This window comes from Giraffa tippelskirchi, chromosome 1 (genome assembly GCF_054371585.1).
Source record: "Giraffa tippelskirchi isolate mGirTip1 chromosome 1, T2T-mGirTip1v1.2.pri, whole genome shotgun sequence".
NCBI lineage: Eukaryota > Metazoa > Chordata > Mammalia > Artiodactyla > Giraffidae > Giraffa > Giraffa tippelskirchi.
This window is the reverse complement of record NC_137275.1, coordinates 46768312-46783639: the sequence shown is the minus strand read 5'-3', so window position 1 is coordinate 46783639 and position 15328 is coordinate 46768312. Positions and strand designations below refer to the sequence as shown.

Genomic DNA, 15328 nt, shown 5'->3' with positions numbered 1-15328 from the left:
GAGTGCATCATGCAAAATGCCAGGCTGGATGAAGCACAAGTGGAATCAAGATTGCCGGGAGAAATATCAATAACCTTAGATATGCAAATGACACCACCCTTACAGCAGAAAGCAAAGAAGAACTAAAGAGCCTCTTGATGAAAGTGAAAGAGGAGAATGAAAAAGTTGGCTTAAAGCTCAACATTCAGAAAACTAATATCATAGCATCCGGTCCCATCACTTCATGGCAAGTAGATGGGCAAACAGTGGAAACAGGAGCTGACTTTATTTTTATGGGCTCCAAAATCACTGCAGATGGTGACTGCAGCCATGAAATTAAAAGATGCTTACTCCTTGGAAGAAAAGTTATGACCAACCTGGACAACATATTAAAAAGCAGAGACATTACTTTACCAACAAAGGTCCATCTAGTCAAAGCTATGGTTTTTCCAGTAGTCATGTATGGAGGTAAGGGTTGGAGTTTAAAGAAAGCTGAGTGCCAAAGAATTGATGCTTTTGAACTGTGGTGTTGGAGAAGACTCTTGAGAGTCCCTTCAACTGCAAGGAGATCAAACCAGTCAAACCTAAAGGAAATCAGTCCTGAATATTCATTGGAAGGACTGATGGTGAATCTGAAACTCCAATACTTAGGCCACCTGATGCGAAGAGCTAACTCATTGGAAAAGACCCTGATGCTGGGAAAGATTGAGGGCAGGAGGAGAAGGGGACGACAGAGGATGAGATGGTTGGATGGCATCACCGACTCAATGGACATGAGTTTGGGTAAACTCCGGGAGTTGGTGATGGACAGGGAGGCGTGGCGTGCTGCAGTTCATGGGGTCACAGAGTCAGACACGACTGAGCAACTGAACTGAACTGAAAAGGCACTTTACAGTTCACGAGCAGTTTCTAACTGGATCTTGATATTAAGACCTGGTGTGGTATAATTCTCATTTTACAGACATAGAAACCAAATTTTATAGAGGTTTTTAAAATGACCTAAAAAGTCATATAGTCATATTGAAAGTGTCCAATTTGGGACTTCAAACAAGACCCCCTAAATCTGAGTCAAATGACCTTTCCTGTGTCTACATTGCTTCAGGGCACAAAGCCTTTGCCATTTCAGACTTACTGCACATGAGACAAAATACTGAAGCCATGTTGAATGTATGTGCCTGGCCTCTGGGATGACCACCTGTCCTGGTTTGCCTGAGTCTGCCCCAGTTTAAGTCGTAAGAGTACCATGTCCTGAGAAACTCCTTTGTCTCAAGCAAACTGGGATGGTTGCCCACCCACTGGCACCATCCCACTTCACCACGAAAAAAATAATCGAGAACCCAGAAAGCAAGTGAATGAACATTTGTTGTGATGGCTGCTACCTACCAGCACAGGTCCAGTTTCTTTTCATTTGGAGCTGGAACGTCTCCATTTGAATCCTGGGTCTGCCACTTATTTGCCAGGTAACTTTAGGCAAGTTCCTTAGCCTCTCCATGCCTCACTTTCCTCATCTGTAAAATAGGAACAACAATAATTTCCAAGTTGTTACGAAAATTAAATGAATGATTTATAAAGCTCTTAGAACCGTGAGTGGCAGCACCATGTAGTATACTGTCTGTATGTGTGTGTGTGTTTTAATTAAACATTTACCAAAAAAAAAAGCTGTAAGGTCAGCTGTGGTTCTCCATTCTGTCAGCAAAGAAACTGTACTGAGAGGCTGAGATCACACCATTCAGAGCAGCACTGGGTGGCATGTGTGGTCACGGCTCTCATAGCAGACTCTAAGATGTGACTTTTTCTCTTTGTGTCCCTAGGCCTATGTGAACCTCCTTTTCTGGTACCAGTTCTTTTGTGGGTTTTCAGGAACATCCATGACTGACTACTGGGTCTTGATCTTCTTCAACCTCCTTTTCACATCTATACCTCCTGTCATTTATGGAGTCCTGGAGAAAGACTTGTCTGCAGAGACCCTCATGCAGCTGCCTGAGCTCTACAGGAGTGGCCAGAGGTCAGAGGTGGGTGCTGCAGCAAAAACGTGCACACCCGATAACACAGCCATCGTCAAAGACAGGCATCTCCCGGGGTGCTTGGCTCAAATACTCTGGTGTATTGAAACGTATCTGAATCATCTGTGTTTGTTTCCAAAGATCTCTCCTAACACAGCAGACATTAAGTTACTCATTTCTGAGACAAAACAAGTTAAAACTATCAAAGACCTCAGGTGCTTCTAAGAAGAAATCCAGTCTTCAGACCTTACAAATAACATTATCTGGTATTTCCTAAACCCCTAGCGCCTTCTGTTGGGCAAACTGCGAAGTATTCACAGTCCCATTTGTCTTCAGAAAGCACTTTGAGAGAGAACCTGTTGTTGTTCCCAATCTAAGATGAAGAATCTAAACTTCAAAGGGGCTGAGGAATTTTTCCAGAAATCTCATAGCTATTAAAAAAAAAAAATGGCAGAACTGGGATAGGAACCCTTCTTAGTCTGGTTCTAAAGCCAAAATTAAATTCTTCATGCGAAATAGTGGTATGATCTTACTGCCTCCCTCTTCCTAAACCCATGTCCACCTTCCACTTAACTAACCTCTCAGTCCTGTCCGCCCACCTCTGATACATCCCTTATATCTGTCCCCTCTCCATCCTTCTCTCTGCCCTCATTACCTCTTACTCATAATATTATAGTCACCAATTAATTGAGCTAGTTGTCTCAAAACTCTTTTCTTTTGTCTAGTTCATTGTTACAAAATTAATAACTATCTTTGAGATAGCCTTATGAACATTATGTGATACCTCTTATATGCCAGGCATATATATATGCATACATACATTTATGTACGTAAAGTGCTTAACATACATGAATGTAATTCTCAAAATGACCCTGCAGGGTAGATGCTATAGTTAGCCACTCTGTAGATGAGGAGTCAGGCACAGAGAGGTATCTTAAGTAATCCACCCATGTCACCGAGCTCATGGGTGGTGCAGATGAACCGCAGTTCCCAAGCCTCTGCTGTGTTGCCGAAAGAACACTGATGCTATCTTCAGTCCTTGGGTGCTCCCAACCCCTTTGCTATTTAATGACTAGCAATACAAAGTGCCCTCATAAGTGCTCAGGATCACAGGGACTAAGGTGGACCAGCAACCTGTAGATACCTGTAAATGGACAAAGCTGAGGGCTTAGTCTGGTAAGACATTCTAGCCTTGAGAAGAAGTCTGTGTTAGTCAGGACTCTCTTCAGTTTCAGGTGACAGAAAACCAGCTCAAATTGGCTTAATGAAAAAGGGAAATATATTGGCCCTATAGCTGCAAAATCCAGGACTACTAGTGAGATCTATTATTCTTTTTTTAATTTAATTTTTATTTTGTACTGGAGTGTAGTTGATTTACAATGTTGTGTAATACACCATTATTCTTAAATCAGCTGTAAATGTGCTGGTTATGACTCCTTGGCTCAGCTGACAGTGACAGTGTTAGTCGCTCAGTCATGTCCAACTCTTTGCAACCCCATGGACTGTAGCCTGCCAGGGTCCTCTGTCAATGGGATTCTCCAGACAAGAATACTGAAGGGGGTTGCCATTCTATTCTCTAGGGGATCTTCCCTACCCAGGCATCGAACCCAGGTCTTGTGCATTGGAATTTGAGTCCTGTGCTTTTCTCTGTGTGTATCGTTGTGACTAGAAAGATCATTTTCTCACTGACCAGGCCTGGGATATGGATCTTTCCTGAGGACAGAGCTTAACCACATGGACAGGATTGGGAAGGAGGGTTTCCTGTCAAAGGGCTGGAGAAATGAAAATGAGACCCATGGTAAGAAATTCATGCATTGGGTTTCGCTGGACTCACTATTCTGAAGACACTGACCCAGAACAGCATGTGTTACAAATGATGGATGATGGTTAGCCTGAGTTTACATTCTGGCTTAGTGGTATGTGACCTTGGTAAGTTACTTAATTTGCCTCTACTCTAGTTTCTTTATTTATGAAGACCATGTGAAGATTAAGTAAGATAATATGTGTAAAAGTTCCAGCCATATTACACTCTCAATGTTGTTGTTTTTACCCCACCCCTAGACTTAACCAGAAATTGGAGGAAATCCTAAATATAAAATGATCTTTATTTTTGTCAATCCAACTTTATTCTGGCTTAAACTGCCTTTCCAGCCTGGAGAGTAAGTTAATGTCCTTAGGCTCATGGGCATGGGCTTCCCTGATAGCTCAGTTGGTAGAGAGTCTGCCTGCAATGCAGGAGACCCTGGTTCAATTCCAGGGTCGGGGAGATCGGCTAGAGAAGGGATAGGCTACCCTCTCCAGTATTCTTGGGCTTCCCTTGTGGCTCAGCTGGTAAAGAATCTGCCTGCAATTTGGGAGACCTGGATTTGATCCCTGGATTGGGAAGATCCCCTGGAGAAAGGAAAGGCTCATGGGGCAGTAAACACGAGGAGAAGTCAGCTTCTAGGGAGGAAGAAATCCTTACAATTCTTCAGTTTTATCCAATTCATTTCGATCAAAGAACCAAATGGGGTATTCTAAAAAAGTCCAATCTGACTTAAGGTTCAAAGTCAGGGGTGCAGGAATGTGTGGCTGATAGTAATGAAGTTGTCCTGCACCCCAGGTCTAAGTTAAATTCCAAGTCCATTGAGGAAAGAAGGATAGAAGGGAGACATTTAATGTTTTTATAGCTGGTGTTTCAGAAGCCCATTTGTACAGCCTGAAGATTGTAATTGGTCTTTACCCTGGAAGAGTTGAGGTCATTGTTTCCTGTTGTTGAGCCCAGCTATCAATTCTGTGCACACATTGTTCTATTGAGCTGGCCAGTTTTGTAATGCATGGGGATTGCAGGCAGTGTCCCAGCATGTGGCTATTGATAAAAGGTAATTGATTTCATTGATTTCCCTTCCGGAAGAGTTGTCCTTTCTGTGAACTTGGCCTCCAAACAAATTCTGTTTTATGTTTGGGCCATTTCCTGTCTTTGGTGTCATGAAAGATAACTTTCCAGGGTTATAGCATCTCTCTCCTTGAAAGAAGATGGGTCTGGAAGGCCGCCGTGAGAGGTGTCCCTTCCAAACAGCCGTCATCTATTACCATCTTTCTTCACCCACACAGCCTTCTGGCTTTAACTTCATGTCCAGATTTTTGCCTCTCAGTTTCCAGGGATCTCATGAGTTACTCCTTACAGCCTCTCATTTGTCTTATCTTTGACACTTCCCTACCCCGAAGTCCCCTAATTCACATGACTGTGAATAAAGTGTACTTGTTACCTTTTGGCTCTAGGTATTTTGAACAGTCTCCGTTCCTCTAGAAGCATGGAGCTATATTTTAACTTACCCTGGAATTGTTCTCTCTTGTCCAGTGACATTTTGGTGGCCCTTTTGACTCTGCTACATTCTCTTCCACCATTTGATTGTGCTTAGAGTTTATGGACACTTGAAGAAAGGCAGGTAGAAGATTCCATCATTCCTATGAGAAAATTGTAACAGAAGATACAGGGGAAAGTAGACTGGAAATCATGACTCTTCATCACTTTGATTTTTCCAGAGGACAAAGAGATTAAAAAAGAAAAGAAAGAAAGATAGATGCCTCAAACTTCTTTTGAGGGCAGGAAGAATGTATATGGAGATTTCGAACATTTATAAAGCTTTAGAAGACAGCTACCCATTTTGAAGAAAGTGTCAGCCTCTTTTTGCATTTTAAAGGAAATAAGAGTATAACATGTTAAGAAAAGGAAAAAGCTCAAGGATATGATATGTGTGTTGTCATTTTTGTCGTGGCAGACGTCACTAATAAACCATAGCCCTCCATCCTTCCTGTCAGGTCTGAATGGAGCCTCAGAATCGTTCTGCACACACAGTATTATTTGCTCAGAATTATCTCTTATTTGAAAACCTCTTTTCAATCATTCAGTATTTATACTTGATCTTTCTCTTTCTTCAGGCTTTTGGTAGGAAGCAGTTTAGCACATGAAAAGTTAGGTAAGAATAGTTCATTAATCCAAGAAATATTTGTTGGGTACCTGCTGTATACCAGTCACTGTTTTAATCACTTGAATAAAAGAATCTAGATCCCACTTTATGAAGCTCTCTGTTGAGAGAAACAGGAAATGAGTAGGTAAGCAGGATGATTTCCGATTGTGATGAAAGACTTCTAAGGATCCCTGGTATTGATAGTAAATGATAAGCGGATATAACTTTTAGATTGGTCTGGGGTCTGTGCCTCTATGAGGAGTGATATTTCAGTTAGGATATGAATAATGAGGAAGTGGTTGTGTAGGAGGTCTAGGAAGAATTTCTAGCAGAGATAACAGCACAGGGGAAGCCCTGGGGAATGAAGGGATTTGGCGTATTTGAGAAACAGATGAAGTCTGTGTGTTGGGAGGATGGTGAATGAAGATTTGACCAGGATGGGGTGACCCTGGAGAGCAGGGGTTTCAGTGAGAAGACCACTCAGGACCTCCTAGATCATGGGAAGGGACTAAGATTGATCCAGTGATAGAAGCAATACAAGTTGAGGAGTTCCTTCAGGTGTTTTTTCACCTGTGAACTCATTTTATTCAATTATCACCTCCTCATTCTTTCACTATTACTTACAGATCTGACCTGTGTCATGAATGAGAGACTGAAGGAAGAGTTTTCTCTCAGAGAAGCAAAAACAAACACTGCCTGGTGGTGTTCCTCGATTTTGTTTTGACACTTATTAATTTTTCTCCCTCCCCAATATCTGTTTTGTTTTCAGGCATACTTACCCCTCACCTTCTGGATCACTTTGTTGGATGCTTTTTATCAAAGCCTGGTCTGCTTCTTTGTGCCTTACTATGTGAGTCCTTGTTAACTCAAAGGATTTGTTGTTAATGAATAAATGGTGCCTCTTTGTTCTCTGTCACTGGTATCAGTATTTAGAATAGGTATATGAGAGTAGATTGCTCATGTAATTAAGTTATTAACTGACTAAATATAATGCTTCTCTCAAATATGATAGCTGCTGCTGCAAATATGGTAGGGTAGTGGGTTAAATTTGGAGAGAAGTGCCTATATGGTAGGTAACGGGTTAAATTTGAAGAGAAGTGCCTAGCTGAATCCTTTTGGTTCTCTTTTTAGCCCTGTACTGCTTGATAATTTTCATCAATGACTTGAATAAAGTTGAAAGCCTGGCTTATAATTAGATGAGTCAAAATCAGAGAGGCAAAGTCAGAATATGAAAGCTATTATTAGTCTGTGCTGGACTAATTCTACCAGGATGACATTCAGAGTATTAAATTTAAGTAGTATCCCCCAAACTAAAAAAAAAGAAAAAAAAAAAAAACACCCTGTTATGCAGGTAAAAAATGGAAAAAAATATGACTAAACAAAGAATTAATAAAATTAATTTTAAAAATTTAGACCAACACCAAGCAGCACGATATAGTTGCCAATTCACCCACCTCGCTCCCCAGAAGAAAACGCCAATTTGATCATGGATGGTTAACAAAAGTTCATTAATAAAAAGGGAAAAGGTAATAGTCTTTAAGTTAACAATTTTCATTCTTTATTCAAATAAAACTACTTGAATTTACCCACCTAGAATATTCAAGGTATACTGCATTTCAAGAGGAATATAGGTAAGGCAATCTAAAGTATATTTAGAAAATAATGGCTAGAATTGTAAAATATCAGAAAACTGTGTCATGTGAGGAGTACTTTAAGGACTTGAAGACATAAGCATATGACAGTGGTGGATATTTACTTAACCATGATAAAAACTCAAGTTGGCCATAGTATCTGCTTCAAAGGTTTGCAGCTCTGTTAAGTGCAACATATTTGAAATTTCTCTATACTTCAGAGAATCAGAAGCATAAGTAAAAGAATCAAGGAAGATGAATTATGATGCAGAATAAAAAATAATTCCAACTGAAAAATCCAAAGATTAGATGGCCTGTCTGGGAGTCAGTCTCTTTTTCTAAAACTGTTCAAGTTTATCCTAAATGACCAATTATTAGGAACACTGAAGAAAGGGACTCAGTCCTCATTTGGGCCGTGGAATAAAATGACGATACGCCAGAGTGTGCACAGCTCTCCAAGATCACCAACTTTTATCCTCTCTTTGTAGACTTACCAGGGCTCAGACATTGACATCTTTACATTTGGAAACCCCCTGAACACTGCTGCTCTGTTCGTCATTCTCCTCCATCTGGTGATAGAAAGCAAGAGTTTGGTGAGTGGTTTTCCTGCCTCTGAAGTAGCCTGAAACTGTTGTTGGGGAAATGTCTTCATGCCTAGAAAACAAATGGTAATGAGAAGAGTAACGACTCCAAGGAAGAAGGGTAACCAGCACTCTGGTGGATTGTTGAGTGCTGTTATGCTAAGGTTAATGTGCAGCCAGGGGGAGTGGGGAACGCCTCCCTGGTCCCCTTGGTGGTACTCACGGTGTGAATGGTTCATGGCGTGAGTCAGGCTGGAGAAATAATTATGAGCATTGGCCAGCATTCTCCAAGACCAAGCCAGCATTCTCCAAGACCAAGCCAGCATTCTCCAAGACCAAGCTGATGCCTTTCAACTAAATGAAAACAGGTGTTGTGCCTTAATCCTGGTATAATGACTTTTGTAAGTGATGATTTTATGCTTTTCTCATAATACAAAAAAATTTTTTTTCCTCCCTGCAAAAGTTTTACTATTCATTTCATTTATACCTAGGTCTTCTTGAACTTAGTTGCCAACTTAATGATAAAGTTAAGTCTTTTCTTCACAATGATTGCAGGATAGCTATGAAACAAAGCTAGTATGGAAACTGCCTCTGTGATTATTTATGCTGCTCACTCACTTCCATTGTCATTGTCTCTGCTGTCATCAAAGCCTGTCATTTCTTCCTGAATTATAGCTACAGCCTCCTTGACCTTCTCACCTTGACTCTTGACTCTGTTGGCCCTTCTCTACAAAGCAACCAAAATCATCCTTTTGAAATATAAATCAAACCTTTTTGATCTCCTTTGAGTAAAACCCTTCAGTGGCTTCCAATTTTACTCAGGATGAAATCTAAAAGCCCTAAGACAGCCTATAAGGCTTCATGCAGCCATGGCTTCTCTTCTCTCTTCAATGTCATTTCCACTTATTTGTGGACTAGCACCACACTGTGCCTCCTTTTCTCAGGTACAGTGAGCTCATTAGCACATCAGGGTCTTAGCATTGACCATATCTTCTGATGGGAGCATCCCTTGTTCACTTTTGGATCCCTGCACTTACCCAGATCAAAAATTTTTGTTTCTTTGGTTTTTTTTTTTTTTTGGTTTCAGCAAAAATACTGCTTCTTTCAAGAACCCTTTCCTAGCCATCCATTTTCTCCTGTCATCCTCTTACTTTATTCATAGTCCTAATAATAATTTACAATTCATTTAATTATATGATTATACTATTCATGTTTCTCTTCTACATTAGACTATAATCTTCTTGAGGGCAGAATTCATGTTTTGTTCACCGTTGTATACCAGTATCTAGGACAAGGTTGGCACACAGTAGGTGCTCAAAAAATATTTGAATGAATAAATGAATAATAACCAATGTTTGGGGTGATTTAACATCTTGCTGGTGATGCATTTTATATAGGAAATAGCTGGGTGAAGTTACAGTTTTAAATGATATATGAGATTATATCATGAGATTATAATTTTTTAGGTAGGGCTGAATATTTTTGGCATCACATGCTTTGCTTATAACCTTCTATAACCAAACTTTATAAGCCTAAAGTGTTATAAAAAAGTTAATATCTGAAGATACCAGATGGGAAGAGTAAAGGGAATTCTAGAACTAAAATATTTGGGATTATTTTAGTATCTATTTAATTTCATTTTTAAACTCTTATGTAGGTACTTTTGGCTACTGCCTAAGGAAGTGTCATAAGTTCTGGCATCAAAAGGTGTTGCAAAGATGCTAATATGTAAGGTGTCAGTTTGGGTTCAGTAGTTGTGAGCAACAGTAATCTATTTTAGCTAACGTGAGCAAATAGAAAAGTTATTAAAAATATATTGAAGAATCATAGTAAAACAAACAAAAAGATGTCCTGAGGATTCAGAGTGACTGCAGAGATCCAGGGAACAGAAAGCAATGGATAAGCTTGTCAGGATGGTGCTGGAGTCTGGGCTGGGCCCAGTCATTTTCTCTCTGCTCTTGCCTCATTCGTTGTGCTCCGAATTCAGTCCCTGATGACAGAATTCTATTTCCTTAGCTGCAGTCACAGGCTTTGGTGAAAGAGGAATGTTTTGTCAAGATTGCACACAATTCTGGGAGTCTTCACTAAGAGAAGGGGAGCAAAAGTGAGGTGGCAAGAGCAATGAGTACTATATAAAGAATGTATCATTAAAGAATTGTTTCTCACACTGCAGGATGGGGTAGAGCTCACGGCCTCTGGAGGTCTATTGTCAATAACAGTCATTCTGAGAATATGAATTGGTTTCCATCACCTTTTATTCACCATCTCACTGTCACTTCTCCCTCCCTCCCTGTTGGTTTTTACCCAGCATTCCGTGACTTTAACTGCATCCATTTATTTAAACAGGTCAACTCCATCAAGTCACTTCTCACTTGCCAAAAGTACTTCTTAAAAGGAAAAAGAAAACCCTGGCAGTAGGGCTCAGTGAGAAGGAAGAACATTTGAGAAAGAAAAAAATTATTGTCTTCGGAGGCATAAAGATCTTTTTTTAACCAGAGAAGCCCTAATTGCTGTACAATGTTTTATTTTCTGCTGTACAACAAAGTGAATCAGCTATGAAAGTGAAAGTGTTAGTCGCTCAGTCAAGTCCCACTCTTTGCAACCCCACGGACCATAGCCTGCCAGGCTCCTCTGTCCATGGAATTTTCCAGGCAAGAATAGTGGAGTAGGTAGCCATCCCATTCTCCAGGGGATCTTCCCGACTCAGGGATCAAACCCGGATCTATATTTATGCATATATCCCCTCCCTCTTGGAACTTCCACCCATCCCACCCCTCTGGGTCACCATGAGCACCGAGCTGAGCTCCCCTTGCTATACAGCAGGTTCCCACTAGCCATCAGTTTTACACATGGAACTGCTCATATGTCAGTCCCAGTCTCCCAATTAACCCCCCTCCCCGTGTCCACGTCTATCCCGTATATCTTGCATTGGCATAAGGATCTTAATTGAGGATTCAACCAACATTTTCTGAGCATTTTGTGCATGTTTACAAAATATGAACTGTTTTTGTGATTTTTGTGAAGATATCTATCCTGGAAAAATACTTAGCAAGGTTAAAAGGAAAACAGAGAAAATTGGATCTTGTTTGAGAATTTTAGGCCTAGATAGTAAAAAAGATTAATAAAAACATTCTTCCCCCAAAAGACTAATAAATACCACCATGGTGTACACAGTGATTTTAGGTGGGACTGTACACTGCACTAAATAACACTGATGACTGGATAATGTGAAAGTGACTCTCTTTCATACTTTGGATTATGTCAAACAGGAAGTCTGTTTGGGGCTATCATGTTTTATCACAGCAACTCTTGCTAATTTCCTTTTGTAAGAAAGATAGATCAGACCCCAGGCTCAAAGCTGTTATGACAGGAAATGCAGATATTACATTTAAGGTAGTGATCTGCTTTTCTTTCTAAATAAAGTTACTTAGTGAGCCAGTTTATAGCAAAATAATAAGAAAAATAATAATGCAAGCTCTGTGTAGGTATGAAGGTGGATAGGTATAATGGTGATATACAAAGATGTGTATCTTGCTCATGTAGAGTTACTAAGGCTGCAGAGAACTTTAGAGCAGTTGTCCTCCAAGGAGTGGCTCAGTGACCCAAGCCATGTCTTGTAGCTGTACCACCTGAAATTATTCCCAAAAAGAACATCTTGGTCAAACAAGGAAAGAAAGGAGACAGTAGGGAAAATTGCACACCTACTCTTCCATGCTTCTAACTGGAAAGTTTTGCACATCCCTTCCATTCACGTTTCTTTGGTCTAAGCAAGACACAGCCATGCTTAATTTCAAGGGAGTGGGGAAATGCAATTCTTTCGAATGTTTATTAGAGGCAGAGAATGAGATATTGGTGAACAACAGTGATATCTACCACCTACTTAAATGGATAAAGTTTGAAGTTCACTGGATTAAGGTATTATCTCAAAGAAGAAACAGACCACTAAGTGACTATATGGAAAAATAAGGAGAAAATCGTAACCCCTCATGGAGCATGTGTGCATGTTAGTCACTTAGTTGTGGGGACTCTGCAACCCCATGTACTGTTGTCCACCAGCCTCCTCTGTCCATGGGATTTCCCAGGCAAGCATACTGGAGTAGATTGCCAGTCCCTTCTCCAGGGGATCTTCCTGACCCAGAGATCGAACCTGGGTCTCCCACACTGTGGGCAGATTCTTTACCATCTGAGCCACCTGGAAAGCCCAGGCGTGGACAATACAAAATGAGCTAGTCATCAGAGTTACTTTTTTGGCATTTGACTTCATTTTATATAACTTAAACAGTGATATGAGCTATTCATGAAGGATGCTCTTGTGCTTCAATATTTTGTGTTTTGTTCACTGATTTGTTATACCATTTACCCACTGCTTAAATATGATGTTTCTTCAAAAGAGCAGATTTTGCCAGACTGTGGAACTATCAGAGTGTATTCATTTCCCTTGCTGTTCTTATCTTGCAGACTTGGATCCACATGCTGGTCATCGTTGGGAGCATCTTGTCCTATTTTTTCTTTGCCTTGGTTTTTGGAGCCATGTGTGTAACTTGCAACCCACCATCCAACCCCTATTGGATTATGCAGGAGCACATGGTGGATCCAGTGTTCTACTTAGTTTGTGTTCTCACAACCTGTGTTGCTCTACTGCCCAGGTATGGTATTTGTTTTATCATCAAGAGAGTAAGCAAAATCATAGGCTTAGAATTCTTCTAGCAATATGGTTAGACCATCATGTTTAGTAGTAGAAAAGTCGGTCTGTGTGGTAGTTAAAATATTGGTTTTATCTCTTTTACCAGAGTACAAAAGTGGCTTAAGCAAATGAAAAGATTTATTTCTCTTTCAAGGAAATTTCTGGTCTGGTTGATAGTCCACAGGGATAGGGCAGTTTTGCTTCCCAAAGTTATTGAAGGACTCAGATCCTTTCCTTTGTCTGGTTTGTTCTGCCATCTCCCAAGGTCATTGCCTTCATTTGCATGACTGAAGCTGGTCACCACTAGTACAGTCTGGTCCTGGATCCCTGCCCTGCATCTCTGCCTACAGGAGGGAGAAAGAGAAGATGGAGGGCATGTAGCTTTTCAACTTTCCTCTTTTTATTCTTTTTTGTAATGATATGACCCAGATGTCATATCCATCATTGCTCATATGCCATTAACTAGAACCTGGGTATGCAGAACTCTGAGTGGCTAAAATCTGGTGGCTTCTTAAAAGAAGGGGAGAATAGGTACTGAGGGACATGTTGCAGTCTCAACTAAAACCTATAAACTTCGAAAGCTTACCTCCTTTTGAACTTCAGTTATCTTCCTCATTTAAGTTCAATTCATTTTCTTATGTGGATGGAAATGGCTAAGATGTATGCATGGGTTTTTAATATATAGGTTCTTCAGACTCTTTAGGGCTCTTCCCCTTTGTAGTTTTATGTAATCTGTTTAGCTGAAAACACTATAGCAAATAATGTTCTCCTTGTATAAATATGATATAAACATAAAAATGATGATTTCATATTATTTGCTCACAAGGTTGACAAATTGACTCACAAGCAACTCTGACCTGCTTCCTGTTTTTATAAAGAACATTTTATTAGAACATAGACATACTTACTAATTTAAGTACTGTCTATGGCTGCTTTTGCACTATAATAGCAGAGTTGAATGGTTCCAACACAGACTGTCTGGTGCCCCAAGCCTTACTGTCTGGCCTATTGGATGAAACTTTGCCAACCCAATCTGTACCATCGTCATAAGAAACAGTGGGCACAAACCTTTTGTTGTGAATAGACCCCCCTTCTAGAAATGCATAAGAAAAACCCACCTGAGTCATTCTGTGGTGGCTACAATTATATACTTAACAATATCCCTGGTAAACTGAGTTGCTTCTGTAGTTCTCACTGTTATTACCAACTTTCAGATTAAAAACTGAAGAGATGAATGTGTAGAATTTATGAAGAAACAATTACTTTAAAGTTATAGCCTGAAAAGTTTTTTCAAGTGCATTAACAGTACAATTTTACCTATTATTGTTGTAGTAACATGAACAAACAAACAAGCCCCTAACCCAGCAATGGGTTAGGCAATATACTCTGAGAAAACCATAATTGAAAAAGTCACATGTACCCCAGTATTCATAGCAGCACTATTTACAGTGGCTAGGATATGGAAGCAACCTAGATGTCCATCGATGGATGAATGGATAAAGAAGATGTGGTATATATACACAATGGAATATTCAGTTCAGTCCAGTTCAGTCGCTCAGTCGTGTCTGACTCTTTGCCACCCCATGAACCACAGCACGCCAGGCCTCCCTGTCCATCACCAACTCCCGGAGTCCACCCAAACCCATGTCCATCGAGTCGGTGATGCTATCCAGCTATCTCATCCTCTGTCGTCCTTTCTCCTCCTTCCCTCAATCTTTCCCAGCATCAAGGTCTTTTCCAATGAGTCAGCTCTTCACATCAGGTGGCCAAAGGTTTGGAGTTTCAGCTTCAGCATCAGTCCTTCCAATGAACACCCAGGACTGATCTCCTTTAGGATGGACTGGTTGGATCTCCTTGCAGTCCAATGGACTCCCAAGAGACTTCTCCAGCACCGCAGTTCAAAAGCATCAATTCTTCGGTGCTCAGCTTTCTTTATAGTCCAACTCTCACATCCATACATGACCACTGGAAAAACCATAGCCTTGACTAGACGGACCTTTGTTGGTAAAGTAATGTCTCTGCTTTTTAATATGCTGTCTAGCTTGGTCATAACTTCCCTTCCAAGGAGTAAGTGTCTTTTAATTTCATGGCTGCAGTCACCATCTGCAGTGATTTTGGAGCCCAGAAAAATAAAGTCAGCCAATGTTTCCACTGTTTGCCCATCTATCTGCCATGAAGTGATAGGACCGGATGCCATGATCTTACTTTTCTGAATGTTGAGCTTTAAGCCAACTTTTTCACTCTCCTCTTTCACTTTCATCAAGAGGCTCTTTAGTTCTTCTTCACTTTTTGCCATAAGGGTGGTGTCATCTGCATATCTGAGGTTATTGATATTTCTCCTAGCAGTCTTGATTCCAGTTTGTGCTTCTTCCAGCCCAGCATTTCTCATGATGTACTCTGCATATAAGTTAAATAAACAGGGTGACAATATACAGCCTTGACGAACTCCTTTTCCTATTTGGAACCAGTCTGTTGTTCCATGTCCAGTTCTAACTGTTGC

At 40.4% G+C, this 15328-nt stretch overlaps 1 protein-coding gene and 1 non-coding gene across 6 annotated transcripts in view; both read left to right on the top strand.

Annotated features, from left to right (window-relative positions):
* ATP10D (ATPase phospholipid transporting 10D (putative)) overlaps positions 1 to 15328 on the top strand; it is a 129734-nt gene that overhangs the window by 107091 nt on the left and 7315 nt on the right. For 4 of the 5 annotated variants that reach the window (XR_014082179.1, XR_014082178.1, XM_081590589.1 and 1 more), the window contains 4 exons: positions 1791 to 1991; positions 6702 to 6782; positions 8052 to 8156; positions 12603 to 12790. Coding sequence is in view for 3 of the 5 variants with exons in the window: in XM_081590589.1 (XP_081446715.1) it covers positions 1791 to 1991; positions 6702 to 6782; positions 8052 to 8156; positions 12603 to 12790 (575 nt within the window). In the remaining 2 variants the exon portion in view is untranslated. The remainder of the gene's footprint in view (positions 1 to 1790; positions 1992 to 6701; positions 6783 to 8051; positions 8157 to 12602; positions 12791 to 15328) is intronic. The other variant, XM_081590617.1, reaches the window with a different exon arrangement.
* Positions 4177 to 4249, top strand: TRNAC-GCA (transfer RNA cysteine (anticodon GCA)). The gene has a single exon. It is a non-coding gene; the product is annotated as a tRNA-Cys (tRNA).